At 35.9% G+C, this 25,799-nt stretch overlaps 1 protein-coding gene across 5 annotated transcripts in view; it reads left to right on the forward strand.

The window, feature by feature from the left end:
- CSMD3 (CUB and Sushi multiple domains 3) overlaps window positions 1-25,799 on the forward strand; it is a 637,009-nt gene that overhangs the window by 148,008 nt on the left and 463,202 nt on the right. For all 5 annotated transcript variants that reach the window (XM_065830155.2, XM_071803847.1, XM_071803848.1 and 2 more), the window contains exon 4: window positions 4,047-4,241. In XM_065830155.2, the coding sequence (XP_065686227.1) occupies window positions 4,047-4,241 (195 nt within the window). The remainder of the gene's footprint in view (window positions 1-4,046; window positions 4,242-25,799) is intronic.

Below are 25,799 nucleotides of genomic sequence, written 5' to 3' on the forward strand. Positions count from 1 at the left end.
ACCAGAATATGACAGTCTCTTTTGATTGGCCTATATAAAATACAGAAAGGAAAAGAAAAACTGCAGAGAAGTTTTAATTGTTAGACAAACTATTATTTCTATTGCTGCTGTAAACAAATGGGAATTTCAGAATGGTAACTCTTAATTTTGCACTTGTATCTTGAGGTGAGATGTCTGGTGGAATCAAGGAATAATCATTTCTGTTGTTGAATTACAACAAAGGAGAGACCTGGATTTTGGAGGAGAATATTTTTTTTGTTTAATCTCTGTTTTAGTAAAACTATATTTCTTATGCTAGACATTTCAAAGCATTCATTTACAGTGTCTTTTTCTTTGCTCTCTGAACCATACATACTTGTGCAGTTAAATTGCCACTTAGACACTACATTTTTCATTTTTTTCCTTCATTGCATTGATATTGCCTACTTTAAATTTTTCTTGTGGTTTCCCTCACTCTTTAAACTCAAGTGGGACAGGTATGTATACGAATTTTTAAACATGCATGTAAGAAAACTATGGTATTTCTAGTTTATTATTTTAGTCCCTTTTAGATCTAAATCTAGACCATGCTCACTTACATATTCAGAGCAATGTGAACAGGTACAGAAAAGAAAAATAAGATAAATACACATTTTGAGAAAAAAAACAATGTATCATGAGGTAGAGACTATCCATCTAAGTTACTTTTTTGGTTTACAATACCTTTAAAAAACTATATGCAACTAAAATAAACCATTACAAGATTTGATATAGTGAAATTTTGGACAATTGAATTTCAGCGTACTTCATACTGTTACAAATTAGTCATCTTGCCTAATATTTGGGACCCTTGAAATATATAGCACTCATCATATGCACACACATACTACTAGTAGCCCTTCTGAAATTGGTCTTGAGACTCCAGTATCAAAGCATTCTCATTTGTCAATATGACAAACTACCTATGCATTGCTTTTGAAAGGGATATCTGTGTACAGCTGTGTTCTAGTATTTCCAGTTGCACCAAGCTCTGTCCCAAAAGACAACTGGAGTGACCCCTTGAATGGTGTATTCCCTGGACCATACTCAGCTTTGTCTGGCAGAGGAATTACTCTTTGGAATAGCAGACATGAATGAACAAGCAGTTTATAACTAGTGCCATGCAATAATAGAAAGAGGTATCTGAACTGGCCATGTAGGGATATCAGAAGTATTCAACTTAAAAAATAATACATGAAACACGTTAGCCTCTCTTGGGATATTTCATAGGTTTTTAGCTGTATGAGTACTCACAAAGATATCCGTTTGATATTGACAGTGTTTCTCATCTTAGGTTGGGAAAAATGGGATCATAATAACCTGCAATAGCTATGAGCAAAAACTGTGATAAAGATCTGGATCAAACCTCTGAAAAAAAAGCAAAAATTATTTATGTTCCTAAGTTTCCAATATCAGATTTAGTGTGTGAAGAACATTAATCTTCAGCAGAGAAAATACAAATAGTTTCCACTGAGCTGAGTGCAATGCAATTATATGAAAAATGCATTTTTTACTGGAATATTTTCAAATAATTGTTCTGGATATTTGGACATAAAATTATAAATTTCATGCTTAAACAGTTTAGAGAGGAGAGATGATACTTTTGGTTTTATACATAACATAAAAGAAAAAAATCCTGATTTAAAATCTGAATAAAAATAAATTGGAAATATCCGAATCTGGTTATGAGTTGTTTCTACCTGAGTGAATGCTGAGAGTCTCTACTAGTCTTGCTTTTGAAAATATTGTCACAAAGAAGTTATATTAAGTGTGATTTAATTGAATAGCTTATTAATTAGTATTTTCAAGTGGCTGAATTTCTGCTAATTAAACTCTTTAAAGGAGTATGTCCATTCCTGTTAAGCAGAACTCTCCGAGGCATCTTTTACCTGCAGTCTTTAAGCAGAATTTATATTAAGGAAATAGAAACTTATTGAAAAGAATTGAAGGGCATTTTGATGTTGGTGTTTTATCACCATGTTAAAAAAAAAAAAAGTGCACAAATAAGTTTATATGTACCATGCTTACAGGTGGATTATTGATTTAAAAAAGCATTTTGGTTTTGCACTAGCGAACAATGCATATTATTTCAGAGATAACTGACAATTAAATCTAGGACAAAGAAGACTCTTATTTGGAGAGAGATTGAAGCAATTGCAACAGCTTGCTCTAAAAAGGAGATGAGCAACACTACACAATAAAAATGTAAAAATAAGAATGGTATAAAAATCATTTATGTATATTTTCAGAGTACATGAACAAGGAGAAGTTCAACCAAATTATAATGTGGCAAATTTAAGAGGAAGTACTTTTCCATGCTCCATTTCATTACTGAATATCAGAATGTTACTGAAGTCAAGAATCTGTGCAGATCTGAACAAAAATGACAATCTAGTCTGGCAATTCCCATGTTTCCTGGCAGATGACAATCTCAAGGTAACAATCCACAGCTTTAAATGGCAGGGAACTGGTAGCACAGTTTGAAAAAAGATGCCACCTGTCAAAGAGGACTCATGCAGTTACTTGGTGAATTATACCCTCCCCCCCAAATAATACACTTGTATATGTTAAAAATGAAAATCCTTACAAAAGAAACTAACATCTTTTAAATTGTATTATTTTCTACTTCATTATCTAGAATCAGGAACAAAATGTGTTGAAGGGTTAGAGGTAGTATATGTATATATGACTGTACAGGATTCTTCCCTTCAATAATCGTTACATAATTTTGTTTCACAGCTGGTATCAGAAATCTAATAACAAATCCTTGATAGTTTTTGGCATAGAAATTTCACAGTGTAACATAACTTGAACCATACTGCTTTTTTTGATAACCATTTATACCTTTTTCTTTAATCGAAACTTACTATAACAGTTCAAATTGGGTTTTTTATACTATATTTAAACATCTTAATAGCTATATATATGAGTGTGCCTGGGTGCACACACTCATGAACACATCGGGGATACAGAAGAATAAGTTAATTGCATGGAACTCAGGAAAAGAAATTAAAGCAATACATATATACCTTTCTGTTCTTTCATCTTGTTTCTTTACTTTGTAGATTAGGGAAATTTGCTATGAATCAATCCCAGTACAGGTTTGCCTCTTTCCTGTTAGCATTAGACTGGTGAGTATACTTGGTATGAGCTTTGAAGAGCTCCAGAAGATCTTACGAAACCTCTTTTGCTTACATTGTACAAAATCTATCTTTTTATGTCCATTAACTAGAAGACTTCAGTAGTAAATGATGGGAAATTTTGTAATCAAGCTATTTATGATCAGTCAAAAGGGTACACAATTGGAGTGTGAGTACTGCCTAGTAAAACTGAGCTTTACTTAATGTCCTCGTGAATCAAACAGCTGAGCTGCAACTTACTTTGGATTTTCAATGGTTTGAAGCTCTGTATTAGACTAACAGTAACACAGATCTATGGTATTTCATGTGTTTAAATTAACCAGTCCTTTGCTCAGAACTCAATTACTCACAGTGTCTCGTAACTTTTTCCCCATTATCTAAAATCTATTAAATCGTTCAAAATATTCCTGATCAGGCTCAGACATATGTTTGTTAAAAACTTCTCCTGCTGTTCTGTCTTGAGTATTTTACTTGTTCTTCCATTTTTTTGTTGTTTTGAATCTGATGCTCTTTTATGTCTGTGTTACAGTTTTATTTATTGTTTTGCATTTTTATAAATTAAAAGCCAGAAATATATCAAGTTCCTTTGTTTCCTCTTCCTATGCAATGAGTTCTTTGCTGTCAATTAAAAAAAATATATGAATATATCTATAACTGGAGTTTAAGGAAGAACTTGTGCTCGTTTTCATATAATATTCTACCCTTGGATATATGGGTACATAAGCAGATAATTAATAGATTAAGTCAGTAATGGCTTTTCAGTGTTGGGTGTTGTATAATAGCCATAGAAACACAAAGTTGCTATAATTTTGCTGTTCTATATTCTTCATCAAACTACAATATTGATTTAAAAAAACATTATAAGTAATAAAAATATGTCTTCTCCAGAATTACAGAGTAGTTCCTGTGGCAATCCAGGAGTTCCACCAAAGGGTATCTTGTACGGTACAAGATTTGATGTTGGTGACAAAATCCGATACAGCTGTGTAACTGGGTATATTTTGGATGGCCACCCTCAGCTTACTTGCATAGCTAACTCTGTGAATACGGCATCGTGGGATTTCCCCGTTCCTATCTGTAGAGGTAAGAGAAATGCTATAGTAATGTTCTTGAATATATATATTTATCAGTATGAACAACTTTAAATCTCTGGCTTAATTATTATCTTTCAGACTATGATTAAAGAAAAAAATAGTTTTGAACATGTGCCTCAGCATATGCACCTCCTAATTTTTAAGTCAATATCCTAATAAAATGATATTTCTTATTTATTTTAAAATATATTTAATGAAATAAGAAATGGAAACCTAGTAATAAATAGGGCATAAATTTCTGTATTCAAAATAATCACAGCTACGGGAATGTAGTTTTGGGATCCATTAATACTTCCTAAGGACTGATTTTTGTCAAATATTAACTTGGATATGGAAAGAAAAGAAGTTCAAAACTATCAAAACAATTGAGTTAGAGGGACTTCCACTCATTCCCAGTTAGATTTAATATCTTAAGATTTGTATATGGGATATGCCTTGTATTTTAATGAATATTGTAGGTCAAATCCCTTTCCCTTGCTCACATTAGAAATACAGCAGTAGTAGAGAATCCTGTTTTATAGGCAAATCTTAATTTCTGAGACTGAGAGAAATAATGTTTGCAAAATAATGAAAGGAGTTAAGATGATGGAATTGAGAAAATATCACTACTATACACAATCAAATGCAATATAGTATTTTGTTGAAACACTTATGTCAAGCAAACTTGAGATCCTCTTCTGGATTCACAGCTTAACTTTACAGAATGTAACATTTATATTTGTCTAAAGAATGTTATATGGTCTTGCAGGGGCTACAAAAACATTCCAGCTGAAATTAGCATTCTGATTCAGAAAAATCAAAATTCAGTTGGGTTAAAACCTGGTTAACCAGTACCACAAAAAAGTATTTATATATGGGAAATGTGTATCATTGGAAATACCATTCTATTGTTTCCTGTACTTAGCTTAGAGCTATTTAATATGTTTATCCATGATCTTAAAGAAAACAAAAAGTTATTACTAATAATACTGTTTTCTAGTAAACTCGTTTTTAACTCCCAAATCTTCCCCTCCTATTTCTCAGAAAAAATGCTGGCTAATAATGAAGAAGATACACAATCAAGGCATAAATTCAAATTTTGTTTGTGGAGGTGATGATAAGAAAAGATTTCACAAGAATGTGTTAACTTGCAAAAAACTTACATTTGTAACAAAGTAGAAGGCTAAGGGACTTCACTGTGAATCATTGTTCAAATTCTTGATCTGCAAATTTTGAAATTCATTTGCACTAAAAATTGTACTCTTAAATGAGGAAGATGAGAGACTTGAACCTGATGCTTCCACTTGCCAGTCAGTCATCACAGTCACAGTGTTACACACTTTTTCTTTTGATACAACATTTTTCAGCAGAACTTTTGTTTTCATTCCAAGGGGATGTGAAAATACACAGTGTTAATTTGAATTTAAATAAGGTCCCAAAGTAGTCCTGTAGTTAAACATAACTCCAGTGTGCAAGCAGAAGACTATCACATAAGAATACCAAAAACATATTACTTTTTATTCATGATTGGAGAGGTCATTATCTGAATAGTGTTACTCTCTAGGATGAAACAGAGTCGACAAATTGGAAAGTATTCAGAAAAAGAGGAAACAAGTTCTGTTAAGTTTCAAAATTGTCGTTTTCTCTAGAGACTTAAGGAACTCAAGCTGTTCAGTGTATGCGAAAGAGGGCAAAGACTTGATTTCATTTACTGCAGAAACTCATGTAGGAGGAAAATATTTTCTGGAGAAGACAGTTCTCTAATCGATAGCAGCGAAGAATTTAGGGGGCAAAAACTTGACAAATAAAAAATAATTTTTAAAAAAGATACACATTTTGATAGTGGTGGTTACTAATTACTGAAGCAACCTAGGAACATGACAGTTTCTTGACTTATCATCGAGCATAATGGCTTAAAGGCTTAACGCACCGAATTACTGTTAAGGTACTTTTGATCTATATTCAATAAAAAAAAAATAACTATTTATTTTTCAATAGTTCCTCCCGTAAGTCTATGTTTGATATTAGAAAACTCTAACTCTACATTTAATGCAGAGACTTTTGTGGTTCCATTCTAATGCATTTGTCCTAATTTTGTCTGATACAATTATCCAACACAGAATTCTGCAGGAGGTTGCTAAAGGTGATTACTCACTAATGAGCTTTTTACCTCTTTCTTTCCTTTTGCTATGGAGGCTCTCTTTGATTAAACACTAATTTTTAAAGAGTTCTTCTGATAAATGTCTTATTGTTCTCTACCAATGGTCATTGCATCTAAACAGAGAATCCTGAGACAAACAAGTGGTGTATAATTTTGAGAGTATATGTGCAATAATTTTTCTCAACACTGAACAAGCTGACTACTCATTTTTGGAAGATGGCCAGGTCTCTTCCAGACAAGCATATACTAGTTACCAATTTTAATGTAATTAGTTGGACTGAGGAAATACAGTGTATTTCAATGCTGCCATACAGGAAATGTCACTGTCTGATTTGTTAGTAAAAAAGCCTCAAGAATGGTACAAAAATAACTTTGGGGTTTTTTTGTTTGTTTCTTTGTTTTTACCTATGGGAAATAAATTCAGCAAAGCTCTGAACTTACAGCATGCTTAGATGTCAGTGGAGTTAAGCTCATAGATTTCTTTAGATCATCATTGTGTAAATGCCATTGTCATCTGCCTCTTGTAAATCAGAAAAAAAAAAATCAGGGAGTAGGGTTTTTTTAGATCACACCTTTCACATTGTCTTCACTTTGAATGATGAGATCAGGAGGGGGTCATGCATGTGTTTTAGTAATGTAGCACTTACAGACTGATGTCTCAATGAGGGGATTTTCACTGGAATCAACAACGCTTTGTATTGTCACAAGCATCCATACATGAGACCTGATTACATGCTTATGGTTTAAATGTTGTACCTAACACTGTTATTTGTATTTTTTTAAGTTACACATTTTTGGGCTAAATTTTGTTCATGAAGAAAAGAGTTATTGCTCAAATGACTTCCTTTTTCTTCACTGATCTCCATAGGATTGTATTGCAAAATCAGCGCACATACCTAATAATCACTTTATTTCATATCCTGTTTCTCAGTGAACATAGTTTGAATGCACAAAGCTTTTCACCTGTCATTTGTATGTTCTGATATTTATTGGCATACCGTAATTTTTATTAGATTTACTAGAAGTGCAAAATACTTTAATTAAAAGAAAACTAAATTTGATTTATTGTGTTGTGGTCAATTATACTGTGCACAACCCATGACTAGTTTTTAAAACAAAGTCTTCTTCCATGACAAATTAATTTTGATAAGGTTATATTCAACAGTGAAACAAGACAGCAGCTTTATCATATAACCTTTTCCTGAGATAATGTTGCAGCTTGCAGTTTCTCTATAATGCAGCAAGCTAATAAATAAGGTTACATATCTATATAATGTTGTTGTTCTATAAACATTATAATAATTAGATGCTTTCATAATCAAGGAAATATTCTGACTGTTATATTTTTACAGCTTTTCCTATTCCAGGGTAAAATGAATGTTGTAAGAAGCTTTATTCTTAAACTATTTTTTGTTTTTAGAATTCAGAAATTAAAAAAAAAAAAAGTTTTATTTGTATTCCTAGAAGTTCTATTAAAATATTTTCACTGTTGCCTGTACATATGGCTACAAAATATTTGTCACTATAAAACTGCTGTTCATATTTTTAAGAACTGGCTTTGTTTTTCCTCTTGTTTGAATTGACGTGCATTTTGGTCAGACAAGTTCACAACCCACTGATTATGTGTACTTTTTTACATGAAAAAAAAAGCATTTCTGTTTATTATTGTTTATGTGGGAGGATATTGAGTTATTTTCCTATATTGTGCAATGACAGGTAAAAGACTAAAGAAGCTGGTACTAAATTCCAAGTTTGGGAGTTCTGGAATTCCCCTGCAACATATATACACATATAAAAATATGTTTATTTCTACCTATCTGTACAGATGTAGGCTTAATTTCATAGGATTTTAGAATCATAGAATGGTTTGGGTTGGAAGGAACCTTAAAGATCCTCTAGTTCCAACCCCCTGCCATGGGCAGGGACACCTTCCACTAGACCAGGTTGTTCAAAGCCCCATCCAGCCTGGTTTTGACCTCTGCCCAGGGCTGGGGTATCCACAACTTCTCTGAGCAACCTGTTCCAGTATCTCACCACCTTCGCAGTAAAGAGTTTATTCCTTATATCTAATGTAAACCTGCCCTCTTTCTGTTTAAAACCATTAGCCCTTGTCTTATCACTACACACTCTTCTAAAATGTCATTCTCCAGCTTTCTTGTAGGCCGCTTTTAGGTACTAGAAGGCTGCTATAAGGTCAGGTCAGAGCCTTCTCTTCTCCAGACTGAACAACCGCAACTCCTTCAGCCTTTCTTCATAGGAGAAGTGCTCCAGCCCTCTGACCATCTTTGTGGCTCTCCTCTGGGTCCGTGTCCATCTTGTGTTGGGGGCTTCAGAGCTGAACGCAGTACTCCAGGTGGGATCTCACAGGACTGGAGTGGAGGGGCACAATCATCTTCCTTGACATGCTGGTCAGGTTTCTTTTCATGCAGTCCAGGATACAGTTGGCTTTCTGGGCTGCAAGTGCACATTGCTGGGTCACACTGAGCTTCTCATCAACAAATAAACAATTCCTCCTTCTTCAGTGGCTTTATTCCAGATAAATCAGATAAAGAGTTTTATAAGCTCGTATTCTAAAAAGTGATCTCACAGTCTCAAATTTGAATATTTAATATTCAGCTCACTACTGGAGAGGAAAATTTGTTAACTGCAAGTTACTGGTACAGTTCTGTGACTATCCACATTTCAACTACATGAGGCAACTTTTAGGTCAGGTAAAAGAGAGAGCATTCACATATGAAATAGAAGTACACCTAAGAGTCTTGTAGACCCTCCAGTACACTTTCTTGATGGGGTATATCTGTTTATATACAGCCTGTAATAAGAGGAAATTTTGAAAAAAAATAATTAAGCTTCTCATAACTACCAAGAAGTATTAATATAAAAATGTAAGCATTTCGCAGACAGATAAATTTTGTTGCAGGTAGGTAAATGATTTTATGGCAGCATGGCAAATAAAATAGAACTCAGTAACATAAGCACTAAATAAGCTGACTCTGCCTTTGTGTCTTTATTCTGAGTAGGGCTTTATAGGCTGTGGAGAGAACAAAGCAGGAGATTATGTACAGCACTTGATGTCATGCAGTGCATTAACTAGCGGAACTGACAATATACACAGAGGAAAATAAAGTGCGCTAAACTTAAAAGCAGGAATAAATTACATCTCATGGGGAATGAACAGTTTTCTGTCTGAAGCCAGTTCTTACATACAAAGAGCTGTTAACTGCTTATTCTTGGGACAAGCCCCCGTATAGCTGTGTGAGACTGTATTAAAGACATGTTAGATTATTTAAAGGAAGGTAAAAAGACAACCAACAAAAATATTTTGTAGAATTATGTATTTGTATATAAGATATGAAAATGACTTGACACTTAGGAATGTGCAATTCTTCAGAGATTGTTCCACAGATCCTTTTTGGGACATTATAAATCAGTGGCTTATGGTTGGTACATTAAAACATGTAAATGGTCTACAAATGGCAATGATGCTTCCCTAAAATTAGAGAAGTTAAATAACATTGTGGGGAGGGCGGGGAGGGAATGATAAGAAAGGTCTACTATTTTATTGAAATAGAAGCAAATATAAAAGATGTGTTTTCCAGTAGAACACTGTGTGCTTTCAAGTAGGGCCCAGAAGCTCTGCAAAATAATACCTTAAACTGAATATCCCTTTGGTCAGCTGGGGTCCCAGCTGTGTCCCCTTCAAATTTTTTGTGCCCCCCTAGCCTCCTCTCTGGTGGGGTGGTGTGAGAAGCAGAAAAGACCTTGACTCTGTGTAAGCACTGCTCAACAATAATGAAAACATCGTTGTATTATCAACACTGTTTCTAGCACAAATCAAAACATAGCCCCATATTACCTACTGTGAAGAAAATGAACTCTGACCCATCCAAAACCAGCATAGACAGCATTGTCTGTCTTGTGAGTTGGATTTCAGATTTGTAGTCTGTTTTTAAACAAATAATATTTAAAGTTGTCCATTGATGAAAGAGTCTGAAGATGGTTCAGTTGTGTTACAAAAATTAATCTAGAATTTCACAAAATTTAGTCATTGTTTCATTCAGTTCTGCAAATTCAGGGGTTAAAGACCATTTTCTATAAAGTCTGTTGGTACTGGAAGGGCATTTAAATGTAATAGAAGCCAAAGCAGTGTTTTGCCACATGTGTACAAAAAATGTCATTTTATTTAAGGTAGTCAAGAAAGGCCCAACAACACAGACTTAATCTCTTACAGAACTGACTCTAATCAACATATAGGTAAGAGATCTGCTTTTAAACTCATTTATCTTCTGTGATGACCTTCTGAGTTTTGTGCAGCATGAAACCTTTGATAGTAGATCTGTACAAATATTTCACATTTCAGTGTGGAGCTGACCTTATTTCACCAAAACAGAACAGTTTATGGGCAAAGGATCTCTTTGCTTGTCTACATCATAAATTTGATTCTGGGTTTTTCCAAGACTGTCTGGGAGGAGGTAAAAACTTTAACTGTGAGAATTTTGGATCACTGGTTGCTTCATCAGATTAATCTCAGCGGGTGCTGAGGGAGCTGGCTGAAGTCACTGCTAGACCGCTATCCATCATTTTTACCAAGTCTTGGGAAACGGGAGAGGTGCCCGAGGACTGGAGGAAAGCAAATGTCACTCCAGTCTTTAAAAAGGGCAAGAAGGAGGACCCAGGTAATTATAGACCGGTCAGCCTCACCTCTGTCCCTGGGAAAGTAATGGAACAGCTTATCCTTGGTGTCATCTCAAGGCATATCAGGGATAAGAGGGTCATTAGGGTCAGTCAGCATGGCTTTACCAAGGGTAAGTCATGCTTGACCAACCTCATAGCCTTTTATGAGAATGAAACAAGGTGGATAGATGATGGCAGAGCGGTGGATGTGGTCTACCTTGACTTCAGTAAAGCCTTTGACACAGTCCCTCACAGTATCCTCACAGCTAAATTGAGGAGGTGTGGTCTAGACAATAGAGTAGTGAGGTGGGTTGCAAACTGGCTTAAAGAGAGAAGCCAGAGAGTGGTGGTCAATGGTGCGGAGTCCAGTTGGAGGCCAGTATCTAGTGGAGTGCCTCAGGGGTCAGTGCTGGGGCCAATATTATTCAATATATTCATTCATGATTTAGACGAGGGAATTGAGTGTACCATCAGCAAGTTTGCTGATGACACTAAGCTGGGAGGAGTGGCTGACATGCCAGAAGGCTGTGCTGCCATCCAGCGGGACCTGGACAGGCTGGAGAGTTGGGCAGGGGATAACCTGATGGAATTTAACAAGGGAAAGTGTAGTGTCCTGCATCTGGGCAGGAACAACCCCAGGTTCCAGTATAGATTGGGGAATGACCTATTAGAGAGCAGTGTAGGGGAAAGGGACCTGGGGGTCCTGGTGGACAACAGGATGACCATGAGCCAGCACTGTGCCCTTGTGGCCAGGAAGGCTAATGGCATCCTTGGGTGTATTACAAGGGGGGTGGTCAGTAGATCGAGAGAGGTCCTCCTTCCTCTCTACTCTGCCTTGGTGAGACCCCATCTGGAATATTGCGTCCAGTTCTGGGCCCCTCAGTTCAAGAAGGACAGGGAACTGGTGAAGAGGGTCCAGCGTAGGGCAACAAAGATGATTAAGGGAGTGGAGCACCTCCCTTATGAAGAAAGGCTGAGGGAGCTGGGGCTCTTTAGTTTGGAGAAGAGGAGACTGAGGGGTGACCTTATTAATGTTTATAAATATATAAAGGGTGAGTGCCACGAGGATGGAGTCAGGCTCTTCTCAGTGGCAAACAACGATAGGACAAAGGGCAATGGGATCAAGCTGGAACACAGGAGGTTCCACTTAAATTTGAGAAAGAACTTCTTCTCAGTGAGGGTAACAGAGCACTGGAACAGGCTACCCAGGGAGGCTGTGGAGTCTCCTTCCCTGGAAACATTCAAAGCCCGCCTGGACACATTCCTGTGCGACCTCACCTAGGCGTTCCTGCTCCAGCAGGGGGATTGGACTAGATGACCTTTCGAGGTCCCTTCCAATCCCAAACATACTGTGATACTGTGAATCTTCCTAATCTCAATACTCTTAACACTGGCTGGTATTTTACACTTCAGAGAAAGAAACTTCCCACTGTCCAGTTATGTGTTAATTCTTTCCATCATACAGTTGCATCTCATCTTTTATTTTAAATGTTTGATGTTATGTCCAAATATTTTATACTTTGTATTTTTTCTATACCTTTTTTGCCTTATTGTTTTAAGTATGAATATTTTAAATTTTTGTATACATGTCTTAGAACTTCTAAAAACTCTATAATGCATAATGAAAAAAAAAAAGTCTTGTTTGTTTTTGAGGCCTCTTATTTTCCAGGTTTCTTTTCTTGACTAAACCAGGAGAAAAAATAGCAATCTAGTTCAATATCAATACTTCATACAAAGTAATCAAGTTGAAAAAAAAACAACTTTAAGCTAGGAGCCATGGGAAACAGATTATTTGACCCATATTGAAGTTAGGTAGAAGTGGACAGGGGTCAAAAGCAAATGATGCAGAGTAAAAGGAATATGGGAGAATTCAGAAATTATAAAACAGGGTGAAGGGACATCTGGCTATCTGCCTCAAGTCAGCCTGGGACACTAGCAGGAAGAACTGTAGCTCCACGTGCAGTCACAAAACAGTGACGTTGTTAGAGTAACTGAGACATGATGGGACAGCTCACATGACTGCAGTGTGGTAAAGGATGGATACAAACTCCTCAGGAGAGACAGACAGAGAAGAAGGTGCGGTGACCACTGTGTGGAGGAGCAGCTTGGATATATGGGTCTGCCATTGGGAATGCAGAATGGCTGGTTGAGAGCTTCTGGATCAGGATCAGAGAATAATAGAACAATCAGAAAAGTCACATTGGGAGTTTGTTGCACACCACTAGATAAGGATGAGAAAGCACATGAAGTGTTCCTTAAACAGCTCGAGGAAGTATCAGATTCACAGATTGTAGTTCTCACAGAACTTATCCTCCCTGATATATGTTGAAAAGGTAGTATGGCAGGATGCAAACAGTAAAGATTTCAGATGATCTCAAAGAATTCATACCTATGTTTCACAGAAAGATTTATTCCCAGTAGGTATTTGTCCAGATAGTCCTTTAAAAACCTTTCCATTTTCCAAAGACAGTGGTTTCCGTTATTTTATTTTAAACATAATTAGAAAGGGTTTTCATCTTTTATTTGACATAGATTGTTCTTGTATAACTTTAAGCATGCTTTCTTCCTATACATAGTTTTATATCTGTGTCCGTAAGAAACCAATTGTTTTCTTTTTCTTTGCAACTTCTTTTTTCTTGTTTAGTTTTGGTCTTCAGTTCTTCAACTACAATAATCCCAATGTACTCTTACTTCACAAGTCATACTTTTGAGATCACTAGCAATTTTTGTTAATTTCCTCTAGATTGTTCTTAGTTTATCCATGCTGTCCTTTGAAGTGGTGGGCCCCAATTAGCAAAGAGTAGATAAGAATTTTTCTGATTCAATGATCACAGCTCATAGTTATAGCACACTCTATTCTGCTCTTTGAGGTGTTGATGTGTCCAGTTATTCACTTAGTTTGTCTATGAGGATTATTTCAATTCTTGTTCCACTTTTAAACCAATGTTCTGAGGCTTAAATAACATTTTTAACAAATTATGTTTTCCTGATTTGTTTTGTTTTATTTTGTCAGAATAAATTAATTGTTGAATTCCAGATAGGTGGACAAGGTTTTTATCTTTCTGTATTGCCCATATTATCATGGATTATTATTGCCCTACAGTAAATGGTGATACCATGGAATGAAACACTTGTGGTAAGGCACAAGTAAACAGTCTCCAGGAGCTGTAGACAAATCTGGCCAAATTCCCAGAATAATATTTTATTTACTGCTATCTATAGATCTCCAGGCTGGTGAAAAATACAGTGCCAGATTCCAGTTCTCTTAACTATATGAAGTAAAAAGCAAGGTACATACGTTAATGGGAATAATGTTATGGCTTAACTCTTCATTTACTCCTACTTCATTTAATAAAAATACTGATAAAAATGTTTGGATATTCAGTCCTCCCTCATCTTTGGGCATCAGTGAAAAATGCTGGGACACTGCTTATTTCATGTAAAACTGGAAGTATAACAAAAACTACTTTCTATATATTTGTTCATCTGAACAGGACTAGAAAAAGCAGAGATTTATGAATAACAGTAATGTTCATAATGTCATAAATGAACTATTTTGGGAATACTCCTCTCATTGGGTATGACAGTTCAAAGGGTTTCTGGTACTTATCCAAGTCATGTGGACAACATCCATACACCAAGGATTTTATAAAGTGTCCAGTTTCTATCATTACTAAGAACACCAAAAACTGAGGAACTGATACTCACTGTGCTAAGGTTTGTCACATATAAATAGTACAGCAAATGGATTAAGAGTACTGCTTCATTGAAGGGAAAAAGCAAAAGAATGAACAGGAGAATAATAACTGTCTGCTCCCGATGCTCAAGGTACAATAATGACAGTTCTCTTTTCTCAGCTCCTAGTGATGCAACTGCTAGGATAGTTAGAATCATTGAATGTCCTGAGTTGGAAGGGACCCAAAAGGATCATCAAGTCCCACTCCTATCCTTGCATATGACAGCCCCACAGTTCACACCATGTGTCTGAGGGCATTGTCCCGTCTCTTCTTGAATACTGACACACTTGGAGTCATGACACCTCCCTGGGGAGCCTGTTCCAGTGCTCCACCACCCACTGGGTGAAGAATATTTTCTTAATGTCTAGCCTAAACCTCCCTGGCACTTTGAAAATGATACTACTGTATTACAGTTAAGCATTGTAGTGTGTATGCATATGAGTTTAGGTACCTGAAAAGTTTAATTAAGTAGTTTCCTTGACAGACCTTGATTTTAATATCTATTTTTACAGTATTAAAGAGCTAAGAAGAAACTAAGAATATAGATTTGAAATATCTCAGAGTCCAAGAACTGTATCTGGAATGTATCTTTTAACAAAACCTTTTCCACATTTTCATGCTTTTGTTTTTCTTTTTAAGGAAGGCGATATTAAAACCCTTGAATACGGAACAATTTTTTTTCCTTCTTAGTTCCTAGAACTAAAAAAACCCCAATATTTGGACTCATTGGATAAGTGCTGTGTAATCTATTTGAATTGTAGAAATATCACTATGGCTTTTTTAGAATATAATTTTCATATTTTAGATCATCTGTTGAAACATGCGACATTGTTTTTAGAGGTTTGGAGTTTTCAGCAGGAGTCAGGCTATCTGATGACTGTTTCTTAGCAGGCTGTGTTTTACTGATTCTTACAGTATTTTGTAATTGTTAAAAACAGTGGTACCATATGCCTAACATGATATCTGATTTTCCCTCTGAACTGTGATTCTCCTTAGAACATGCACATAACTACATAAGGGCATATTCATGTTTATGAACAAGCTTCTTGCTGATTTCTTTCAGTTTTGACTGTTAACACTTTTTTGTATGATTGTTCATCAAACGTATTTTTTAAAAGTACTTAAGCTATTAAGACATCATTAAAATGTGAAAGCCTGCAGCATAGATACCAGTTAAAAACAGCTTGAAATTCCTGTATAACACAGACATGTTGGGATAGGAAGGAGAGATAGATAACTCAGAAGAACTTATTTTTCTTTATCTCAGTGTATTGACAGAGTATTTGGAGCAGAAATTTACCCTTCTGATTTATCCTGCAAGAAACTTTTTCTGCTAAAACATAGGTACTGTAAAGCCTCACTGTCTGTGCCTAATTGTGACCTAGGGTTGTGCTCCAGGTTAGTCAAATTCAGCTGTAGGTACCAGCTAGGTAGGTGGGAGAGAAGTCAGCTTCTATTGAGATGTGTTGATTTGAATTAGAATTTTTTATGGACCAAATAAAGAGCCAGGGAAGATATATGGTGGCTTGTTTGGCATAATAATTCCTTCTGAAAGGCTGTACAGAAGCCATATTCAAGAATAAGGACAGGGAATAGAGTGATGTGGATTAAACAATTTAATAGTGCTAGATCAAAAGAAACTTAATTTAAAATGTAGATAAATGGTGGCAGTACTTCTAAAACTGTAAAGGATACATGAAGTAAAACAGACAGGGAACTTGGATGTTGAAAAAATGCCGGACTGCTAAATGAAAATTCTTCCAACGAATTTAATGGTGATGGTAGCATGCAAAAAATAACTGGGGAAGAAAGCAAGACTAAGGATTCTAAGAGTGATACTGCAACCGAGATACTATACTGTAAGAAGGAAAATAGTTTATAACAGTATAAGAATTTAGGAAAGTGAAGACTTTATCTACTAAGGCCGCTACCTGACTTCCCTGTTAGTATTAATCTGAATTAATTTTGTATGTGGGATCTATAGTAACTTTTTCCCATCCTGCATTTTTACAAAACTCCTAAGATGATTCTGGAAAAGCACATATAAATTCAGGATGAAATACCTCTGCATATAAATCTATCTTTCAGAACTGTAGTTTTTAGGCATTTATTTTATTACATTTTCTGCCTTTCATGACTCTGGAGGTATCCACAAGAAGTGTGGATTATTTTAAGTATCATAAGCTGATGTTGCATTACAAACAGTATTTCTTCAACAGTGCAAGCTAATTCTTAGATTACAGATGTGATTTCTGATTTCTGATTTTAGACAATGAGTGAAATTATTTTGCAATTTTTCAAGCTCTATTTATTGGTAAAACTACAGGTTGATCTGGTTTTGTAGGATCCTTTTTAGTTTACAGTAACACATTGGTGTTTACATGGCTTGTTTCTCCATTATGAATACATTCTGCTCACCACCTAGAGTCTTAGACATATTTCTTGGCCTAAAGTTCATACGTGCATAGAAGAGCCAGACAAAATGAGTGATGTATCCGGAATCTCTGAACATGACACTGTATGTTAATTCTGTTTGTTTTGTGCTATTGCATATAGATTTATAACCATCCTAATTTCAGTTATTTTTTGATTAAATTTGTTTATGTCTCATGTCTACCCTGCTATTTGCAAGACCACCTGCCATTTTGAACAAGGATGCTATAATGATCTTGCTATTAGCCAAATAATTTTCCCTCAGACATAAATTCCACACTGCATAGTATCTGCCTTGTGCCAGCACTATGGAGATTGTTTACAGACGTTAGTGATTTTATAGCCCTCTAGTCCCAGAATAAATTAATGTATAATCTGCAAGTTGTTGGCTCAGGAACTGGCAGACTTGATAGACTCTGCAGCACTTCAGCCACTTCCTGGCTAGGCTAGCACACAGAAAGTCCAGATGAGATTTTCTAAATGTGCACAAATAATTACACTGAAAGCTCCTTTTCCTGTCATCCCCAGTATTACACTCTTCCAATCTTCTAAAGATCAGTCTTCCTTCTTAATCTTTGTACCAACATTTGCATAACTGTCTGAAAGATCTATGGTCCACATAGGGAAGCTGCTAGTAAAGAGCTTTGCCATCAATATTTACATACATTATGAACAACAGCTTGAACCACATCAGAAATTCCTGGAACATTAACAGAATATGTTTATTTCTGGACAGTGTTCAGATATCTCTGTTAGATAAGAGCTTTAAATTAGTGGATTAATATCACACACATATATAAAAAAATACGTAAAAAATGAAGCTATAAATAGAAGCATTAAAAATAACAAACAAATAAACAAACTTCCTTAAGTTAATTATGCCTGTCATATAACTTGCAAATAGAGAAAAGAAAATGGGATTCTGGAACAAAAATATATTTTTCTTTTGAGTGGTGCTCTCTTCCTCCCCCAGCCCGTCATGTATTTATTTAGGGAACTCTGGATACAAACTGTACATGTCTGGCTATAACATTTGTCATAGCTACCTCCAAACATTTTGTGTTGTTAAACTATCATTTCAGCTTCAGATGAAAACCTAAAGCAAACCAAAATAACTAATGAAAATAAATGAACTGATTGAGTTACAGGCACTTCTAGCACAGAGGTAAACAGTGAACACATAATTTTCAAGGTCTTGTTACAGGTCTCCGAGAGGCTGCAAATCTTGATGCAATTCATTTTGTAACATTGTAGATTAAAAATTCAGAAACAATCGACTACATTTAATGTGAACAAATATTTGACAAGCAAATTAGAACTGTGCAAACTGAAGCCTTTTGTAGAATCTGGAAATGAGGAGCACGTAGACCATTTTGCAGAACTGGGTAATGAGGATGAATATGAAAATCCACCTAAGAATAAGACTGAAGTACAGGCTGCTCCAGAGAAAGCAGGGAACTAAAGACAGTCCTGTCTTAAGGTATAGGATCCAGGCAACTTTTTGCAAGTGCCTGAAGAGCTGTTATGTCCTGAAATTCAGGACTCAACTCCAATGACAGCAATTCTGTGTTCACTGTGTATGATGGGGCGTTTTTCATGCGTTAAGCAAGTCTAACATTTTGTACATGCATATTTGTATATTTCTTCTACTAAATATGCAGATAAATGCATAAAGATAAGAGTATTCTCACTGACTTTTTATACAAAAATAAATAACTGCATTATTTGTGTAGATTGTATTTACACCACATGTTAGATGGCTGCATTCAATTCAGCTTGTGTAGATTTAAGAAGATTTTTACAGGGTCATTTGGAATATTGTAGACTATATTGCTTTTAAAAATTTAGATTGCTTTCTATCTATATTATTTAATTTATTATTTTAATTTTTTTATCTAGATAAACTTTGTGCAACTGTGGAATTGGTGTAAGTCAACCCAAAACATTACTTTGTCCTTCTGTGAAGGGTAGTTGCATGTTATATTGTTTTCCTTTTCTTTATGAAATGTGTCCTGTGTACTTCTCTAGCAATGTAAGTGCGGTATTTAGTGAAGAGTTGTGCTTAAAAACCTAAAATGAGTTGTGGCTAGACAATTAGAAAATCTACCATTATTTGATCACCAGGTCCCTAGAGGATTATATTCAGTGCAGTGACAGGGTTTCCATGGAAACAACAACTTTATTAAAGCCTCCAAGAAGTCCTGACTTTCTCCAACTTCTCTCCCACCTCGCCTTTCTTTTATCTAGTTTGTATTGTGCACAAGTGTTTCATATCAAATGGTGCAATAAATGGGAGAATTTCATCCCCTCATTAAATAGAATGTATTGCTTTCCATGATAAGCTGAAATTCTGTGGATCAAATGTTCCGTCCTTGTGATGCTGTCCTAATTTTAAGCAGTTTTACATTAAGGGTAATATGACTATTCATTTACAAGTTAGGCATATTATTTGTGAGCTAAGAAGATTTAAGCTACATGTTGGGGACACCTTCTCAAATAAAGTGAACAAGTAAGCCACAAATAGATTGCTTAGAAAGACTCTGGAGTCTCCATTATTTGGTGGGAGGTGGGTTTTTTTATTGAGGTTTTTTTTGGTTGGTTGGTTTGGTGGGTTTTTTTGTTTGTTTTGTGTTTGTGTTTGTTTTTTTGTTTGTTTTGTGTTTGTGTTTGTTTTTTTGTTTGTTTGTTTGTTTGTTTTTGTTTTTTTTTTTCCTTCAGAAATACATGAGATTATAGGGGATTTTTATAATTTGCAACCCCTTTAAATTTCCTGTTGGAGGAATCTAGCCCTTTTTAGGACATACGCTTACTTTTCTCAGTTACTGTTTTAAGAAATAGAGTCACTGTTACACAAACCAAAATTCAGAATCCACTGATGATTCATTTCTCATTCTTTAAAACATAGCTATCACCTTCTTTGTTCTGCAGGGTTTGTTTGTTTATTTGTTTTTAGTAAGCCAATGTCTTTACAAAATTTTGAATTCATGGTTCATAGACAGAACTTCATTCTGAACAGATGATCTAAATCTTTATTAAACATTGTCAGTACCGCTTCAGGTCTATTCAGCATATTTAGAACTGTATTTGTAAAATATGAGCCAAGTTAGGAATTAAGATGATAATAAGATATAAAGTTTAGACCACTTTCAAGAAAAGATTTTTCTAAATTTTGCCAGTTTATGGCAAATGTAGCAGTGTGTAGATGTGAAAGTAGTTATTTCAAAGTCCTCATTACCACCACGCTAACCCTGGCAGATCCAGCATTTGAAATTCTTGCAAATCAAGAGCATGGAGCCAAGTTTATTAAAGATGTAAACATAAGTAAAAGTTTTATAAAGTATCAAAAATGTGCAAAAAATGTAGTGTATGCATTATTTCTTAATAGCATAGTATTACTCCTATTAATGAGTTGGAATGAGTGAAAGCAGAGTAGCGAAGAAGGAAACATGACCAAGACTGTCATTTTTCTAGCAGACTTACTTTTTCTGGTACCTTCACAATAAAAACCAACAACAATTAAAAAAAAAAAAAAACCACAACAACAAAACAAGCAAACAAACAAAAAACCCACAACAAAAGAACAAACCCAAAATCTTCACTTTCATGGCATGTGACTAATGTCAGCTTACTAACTTGTTTACTCCGTCTCTGAATTTCCATGATTCTTAAAGACTACTAACACTCAGAGTGTGGTGTTTGTTTTGTTATTTTTTTTCATGGACTGAAATGTTTTCATTCAATCATTTCTACTGAGCTCTGAACTATATGTATACAACTGAGATGTTGGATGGCAACTGCAGAGAAATCGTACTTGCAAAAAATATTGTTTAGTTGAGAAAACATTTTAATGAAAGATTCATTCAACAGCACAGCAGTAAACACATTGTTAAATCTGTCTTTGTGATGGAAATGAAGCTGTGTTATCTTCATAATAGAAGCATCATATTCTGTTCTGGGATTTATGAAAAATGAAATTTTAAGGAAGACTACTTTTTTTTTTTATGGCTTTTTGAATTTCTGAAATGTGTCTCTCTTCTCATGATAATTCATTTTCATATTATGTGACTAATTCATATAACCACCACATAATATTTCTAATTCTTTTTATGATAGCTCCCAAAATGTTTAGAAGTTATGAAGGCTGTTTAATGACAAAAGAGTTGAAAAGCTTCCTGTGAGACCAGCTTAAGCAAAGCTACAAATCAGAGTGGTGTTTAACTGTATTTGGAATAGGCAGAACGTGAGGGGTTCCTTCAACCATCTTCAGTATAGAAGCCTACACATTGATTAGTGTCTGGGCTACATTTAAGGCCACAGGGAAGAATAAAGCACTAATGGTCTGTCTAATGTTCACTGCTAAAATAAATCATAGAATTGCTTCATCACATAGGTCAGAAGGGGCCTCTGGAGGTCTCTAGTCCAATATTTTGTCAAAAGCAAGGTCAGCTACAAGAATTTGCTTGAGGCCATGTCTAATTGAGTTTTGAATATCTCCAAGGATGGAAACTCCAGGCTATCTCTGGGTCTCTGTTCCAGTGTCTGATCTCACTCATGGAAGATTTATTTTTCTTTGTGTTGGAACAGAGCTTCCCACATTCCAGCTTGCGCTGATCCTCTCTTGTTCTTTCACTGTGCACTTTTTAGAAGAAACTGGTACCATTTTCTCTATATCTTTCCGTTAGGTAATTTAAGACAACGGCAAGACATTCCCCAAATTTTCTCTCCTCCAACCTGAACAGATCTGGTTCCTTCAGCTTCTCCTCATGTCATGTGCTCTCAAACCCCAGTCACCTAGGCAGACCCCTGCTTGACTCAGTCCAGTACATCGTTGCCATATTGGACTTTTAAATCAAACATAGTGCACCTTAAAATTCCCATTTCTTGTCAACGATTATGCACAGGGCCTAAGGTGACTAGGTCAAATATAGAAGTATACTATCTATGTGCATCAAAAGTTAGGTGAGACATCCATTTCCATATGTTAAGTGGATTCTACAATTGCAAAGAGAAAGAAATTGCTGGAAAATCTATCTCAAAATCACAGACTATAAATATGGAGAAGCAGGAGAGAAGATAAGAGATAGTAGGCAAGAAGATTTGGAGAGATGTAACAGACAATTTTGACACTGTTATTGGAAAACAAAACAAAACAAATCCATACAACTCAAAGATGGAACAGAAGATAAAATAATATTTTAAAATACAGTGATTATAGAGTATTGATAAAAGGAGTAAAATAGAAGGTCAAAGCTGAGTCACTGATGGGGGAATGGAGAAGATCTACAAAAGTATATAAATACATACCACTGGAAGCAATCTTAAATTTTTCTAGAGCAAAAGCTACTTGTATGTTTCATTTCATACATATGAATCTGTTTGGGAAAAACAAAGACCAAAAATCAAACCAAACAAAAAAAAAATCCAAGCAACCGAAAAATCTTTTATAATATGAACTGTATAGGTCTGCATCTTCTTTTCTCTTTTTTTCCCTGTCAAAAAAAATATGGCTGCTGTTTTTCATTTGTTATAAATATTGTTGTGTGTACTGTCAAAAAAAATATGGCTGCTGTTTTTCATTTGTTATAAATATTGTTGTGTGTTCTGTCAAAAATGCTACATTTCACTTTGCAGAAATTACTTAAGGACTTTCAGTGTGGCAAGAAAAAAAAAAAAAGACTAAATGGCAAGTAATCTGATTGCATCAGAGAGACTTGTAAGGATTTGTTGATTACAGCATAGCATGTTCAAAAAAAGAAAGTAAAAATTCAAGCAAGATAACCTTCATAAATCTGCTGCTTTTTAAATGAATGAATATTATCATAAAATCATAGAATAGTTTGAGTTGGAAGGGACCTTCAAAGATCATCTAGTCCAACTCCCTGCAATGAGCAGGGACATCTTCAGCTATATCAGGCTGCTCAGAGCCTTGTCTAGCCTGGTCTTGAGTGTTTCCAGGAATGGGACATCTATCACCTCTCTGGGCAACCTATTCCAGTGTTTCACCACCCTCATTGTAAAAATTTTCTTCCTTACATCTGGTCTTAATCTACCTTCTTTGAGTTTAAATTCACTACCCCTTGTCCTGTCATTACAGACCCTGCTAAGAAGTTTGTCCCCATCTTTTCTATAAGCTCATTGCAAGTGCTGAAAACCTGGAATAAGGTCTTCTCAGAATCTTTTCCAGGACGAACAACCTGAACTCAGCTTTTTCTCATATGATCATTTCTGTGACCTCCTCTGGCCCCTCTACAAGAGGTCCATGTCTTCTCTGTACTGAGGGCTCCAGACCTGGATGCAGGACTCCAGGTCAGGTCTCAGCAGAACAGAGTAGAGTGGCAGAATCAACTCCCTTGACTTGCTGGCCATGCTCCTTTTGATGCAACCCAAGATATGATTTGTCATCTGGGCTGCAAGCACACCTTGCCAGCTCATGTCCAGTCTTTCATCCACCAGTACTCCCAAGTCCTTCTCCACAGGGCTGCTCTCAATCCTTTCATCCCCTGACTGCATTGATATTGGGAGCTGCCCTGACCCAGCTGTAGGACCTTGCACCTGGCCATTTTGAACCTCATGAGATTCGTATGGGCCCATTTCTTGAACTTCTACAGGTTCCTCTGGATAGCATCTCATCCCTCATACAAATTGTATATTTGCTAGAAAAATCTAACAACAGTCATATACATTTTTCACTTGTGTCCTTCAAATAATATTCATAAAGATAAAACAAAAGTACGGGGTATAATATTTACATATATTATTACTGAACTATAGATATATATGTATAAGATACATAAATACATATTTATATAAAACCATAATGGTGTTACTTTCTATATGTATCTGTGATCTTGTGACATTGTGAGGTAATTTAGATCACTGTCGAGGGTTAAGATTGTGGGGTGACAATCAAACCCTGGCAGATGTATTGTCAACCTCCTCTCCCGCCCACTTCCCCCTTCTGCCCCTCCCTCTTCCACCTTCCCACTCAGGACAGGCGATCGGGAGGAAAAGAAGGACAGAGAGAAGAGAGTTGGAAAAATTAAAGATGTTTTACTAATGCTACTAAGAATAGAGAAAATAATACAAACTATACAAAACCAATCTTGAATGTCTCAGCAACTGCAGAGCCAGCACCCAAAGTCCTGGATTAGACTCTGTAGCCAACCGGAGCTGGATTTAGTCTCTCACTAGGCCTCACTTCACAGGGACAACCAGCAAGGTCCTCTCCTAATGTCAGTCATGAGGAAAAAGGGCAAAGGGGAAAAAAAAAGGGATGAAATCCTCGTGATCTCCCACTTTTATATGAAGTATTCACGTGAATGGAATGTTATACACAGTTGGTCAGTTTCTTGGTCACTGGTTTCTCGTTGCCCCTCTCGCGAGATATCCATCCGTACTTATCAATAAGTTTGCATTCCATTGCTAGGTTTTCCAAAACATGTATCTGGTTCTCCAGGAAAACGCAGCTAATATGAAGGTTTTAGCTGACAGACAAAATTCACTAAAAGAGAAACTTGTTTTTCAACAAAACCAGGACATTCCACCCCTTATAATATGCCATTCACTGAATACTTAAACCTTATCAATACCATCTATCAATACAATCTAATTAATCACTACTACTATATATATATATATATATATACACACACATATGTACATATATACACAGGAGTAATTAATCTTAATCAGTGGACCATCCTTTGAAAAAGTTTATTAAGTTCATTTTGTCACAACAGTCTCCCAGGGCAGGAAAAATGGTACAAGTGCATCTCATGACCACTGTTTGTGGGTTAAAAACATCAACTTCGAAGAAGTTGTCAGGTGCCACTCGAAGAAGCTAGCTCTGGTTTCATCATCACTGTCTTGATCTGAAAGACACTTATTAAACACTGTTAGTATGGCAATTCACATCATGCAGTTCAGTATTGAGTATTTTCACCTAAAATCAAATCCCCTTGAGGTACACACCGAACTTCTCCATCCTTAAGCATCACCCACCAGGTGCTGCCAGGTCCCTGGGCAAAAACAATCCCACGAATGGGCTTGCCTTTGCCTGAGGCAGGAGTAACCCAGACTGCCTTTCCTAACATATTTTTCATGTGTACTACAGGGACTTTATCTCCTTCTACAGTCCATAGAATTTCTGATTGGGCAGGCCCGGCTCGATTGATTGATCCCATAGTGTTGACCAACCAAGTGGCTTTTGCTAAATGTGAATCCCAGTTTTTAAAGGTTCCACCACCAAGTGCCTTCAGTGTAGTTTTTAACAAACCATTGTACCTTTCAATTTTCCCAGAGGCTGGTGCATGATATGGAATATGATATACCCACTCAATACCATGTTCTTTGGCCCAATTGTCTATAAGACTGTTTTTGAAATGAGTACCATTGTCTGATTCAACTCTTTCTGGCATACCATGTCACCAAAGGACTTGCTTTTCAAGGCCCAAGATAGTATTTCGGGCTGTAGCATGAGGTACGACATATGTTTCCAACCATCCAGTGGTTGTTTCCACCATTGTAAGTACATAATGCTTACCTTGACATGTTTGTGGAAGTG

Source organism: Patagioenas fasciata, chromosome 2, assembly GCF_037038585.1.
Source record: "Patagioenas fasciata isolate bPatFas1 chromosome 2, bPatFas1.hap1, whole genome shotgun sequence".
Lineage (NCBI taxonomy): Eukaryota > Metazoa > Chordata > Aves > Columbiformes > Columbidae > Patagioenas > Patagioenas fasciata.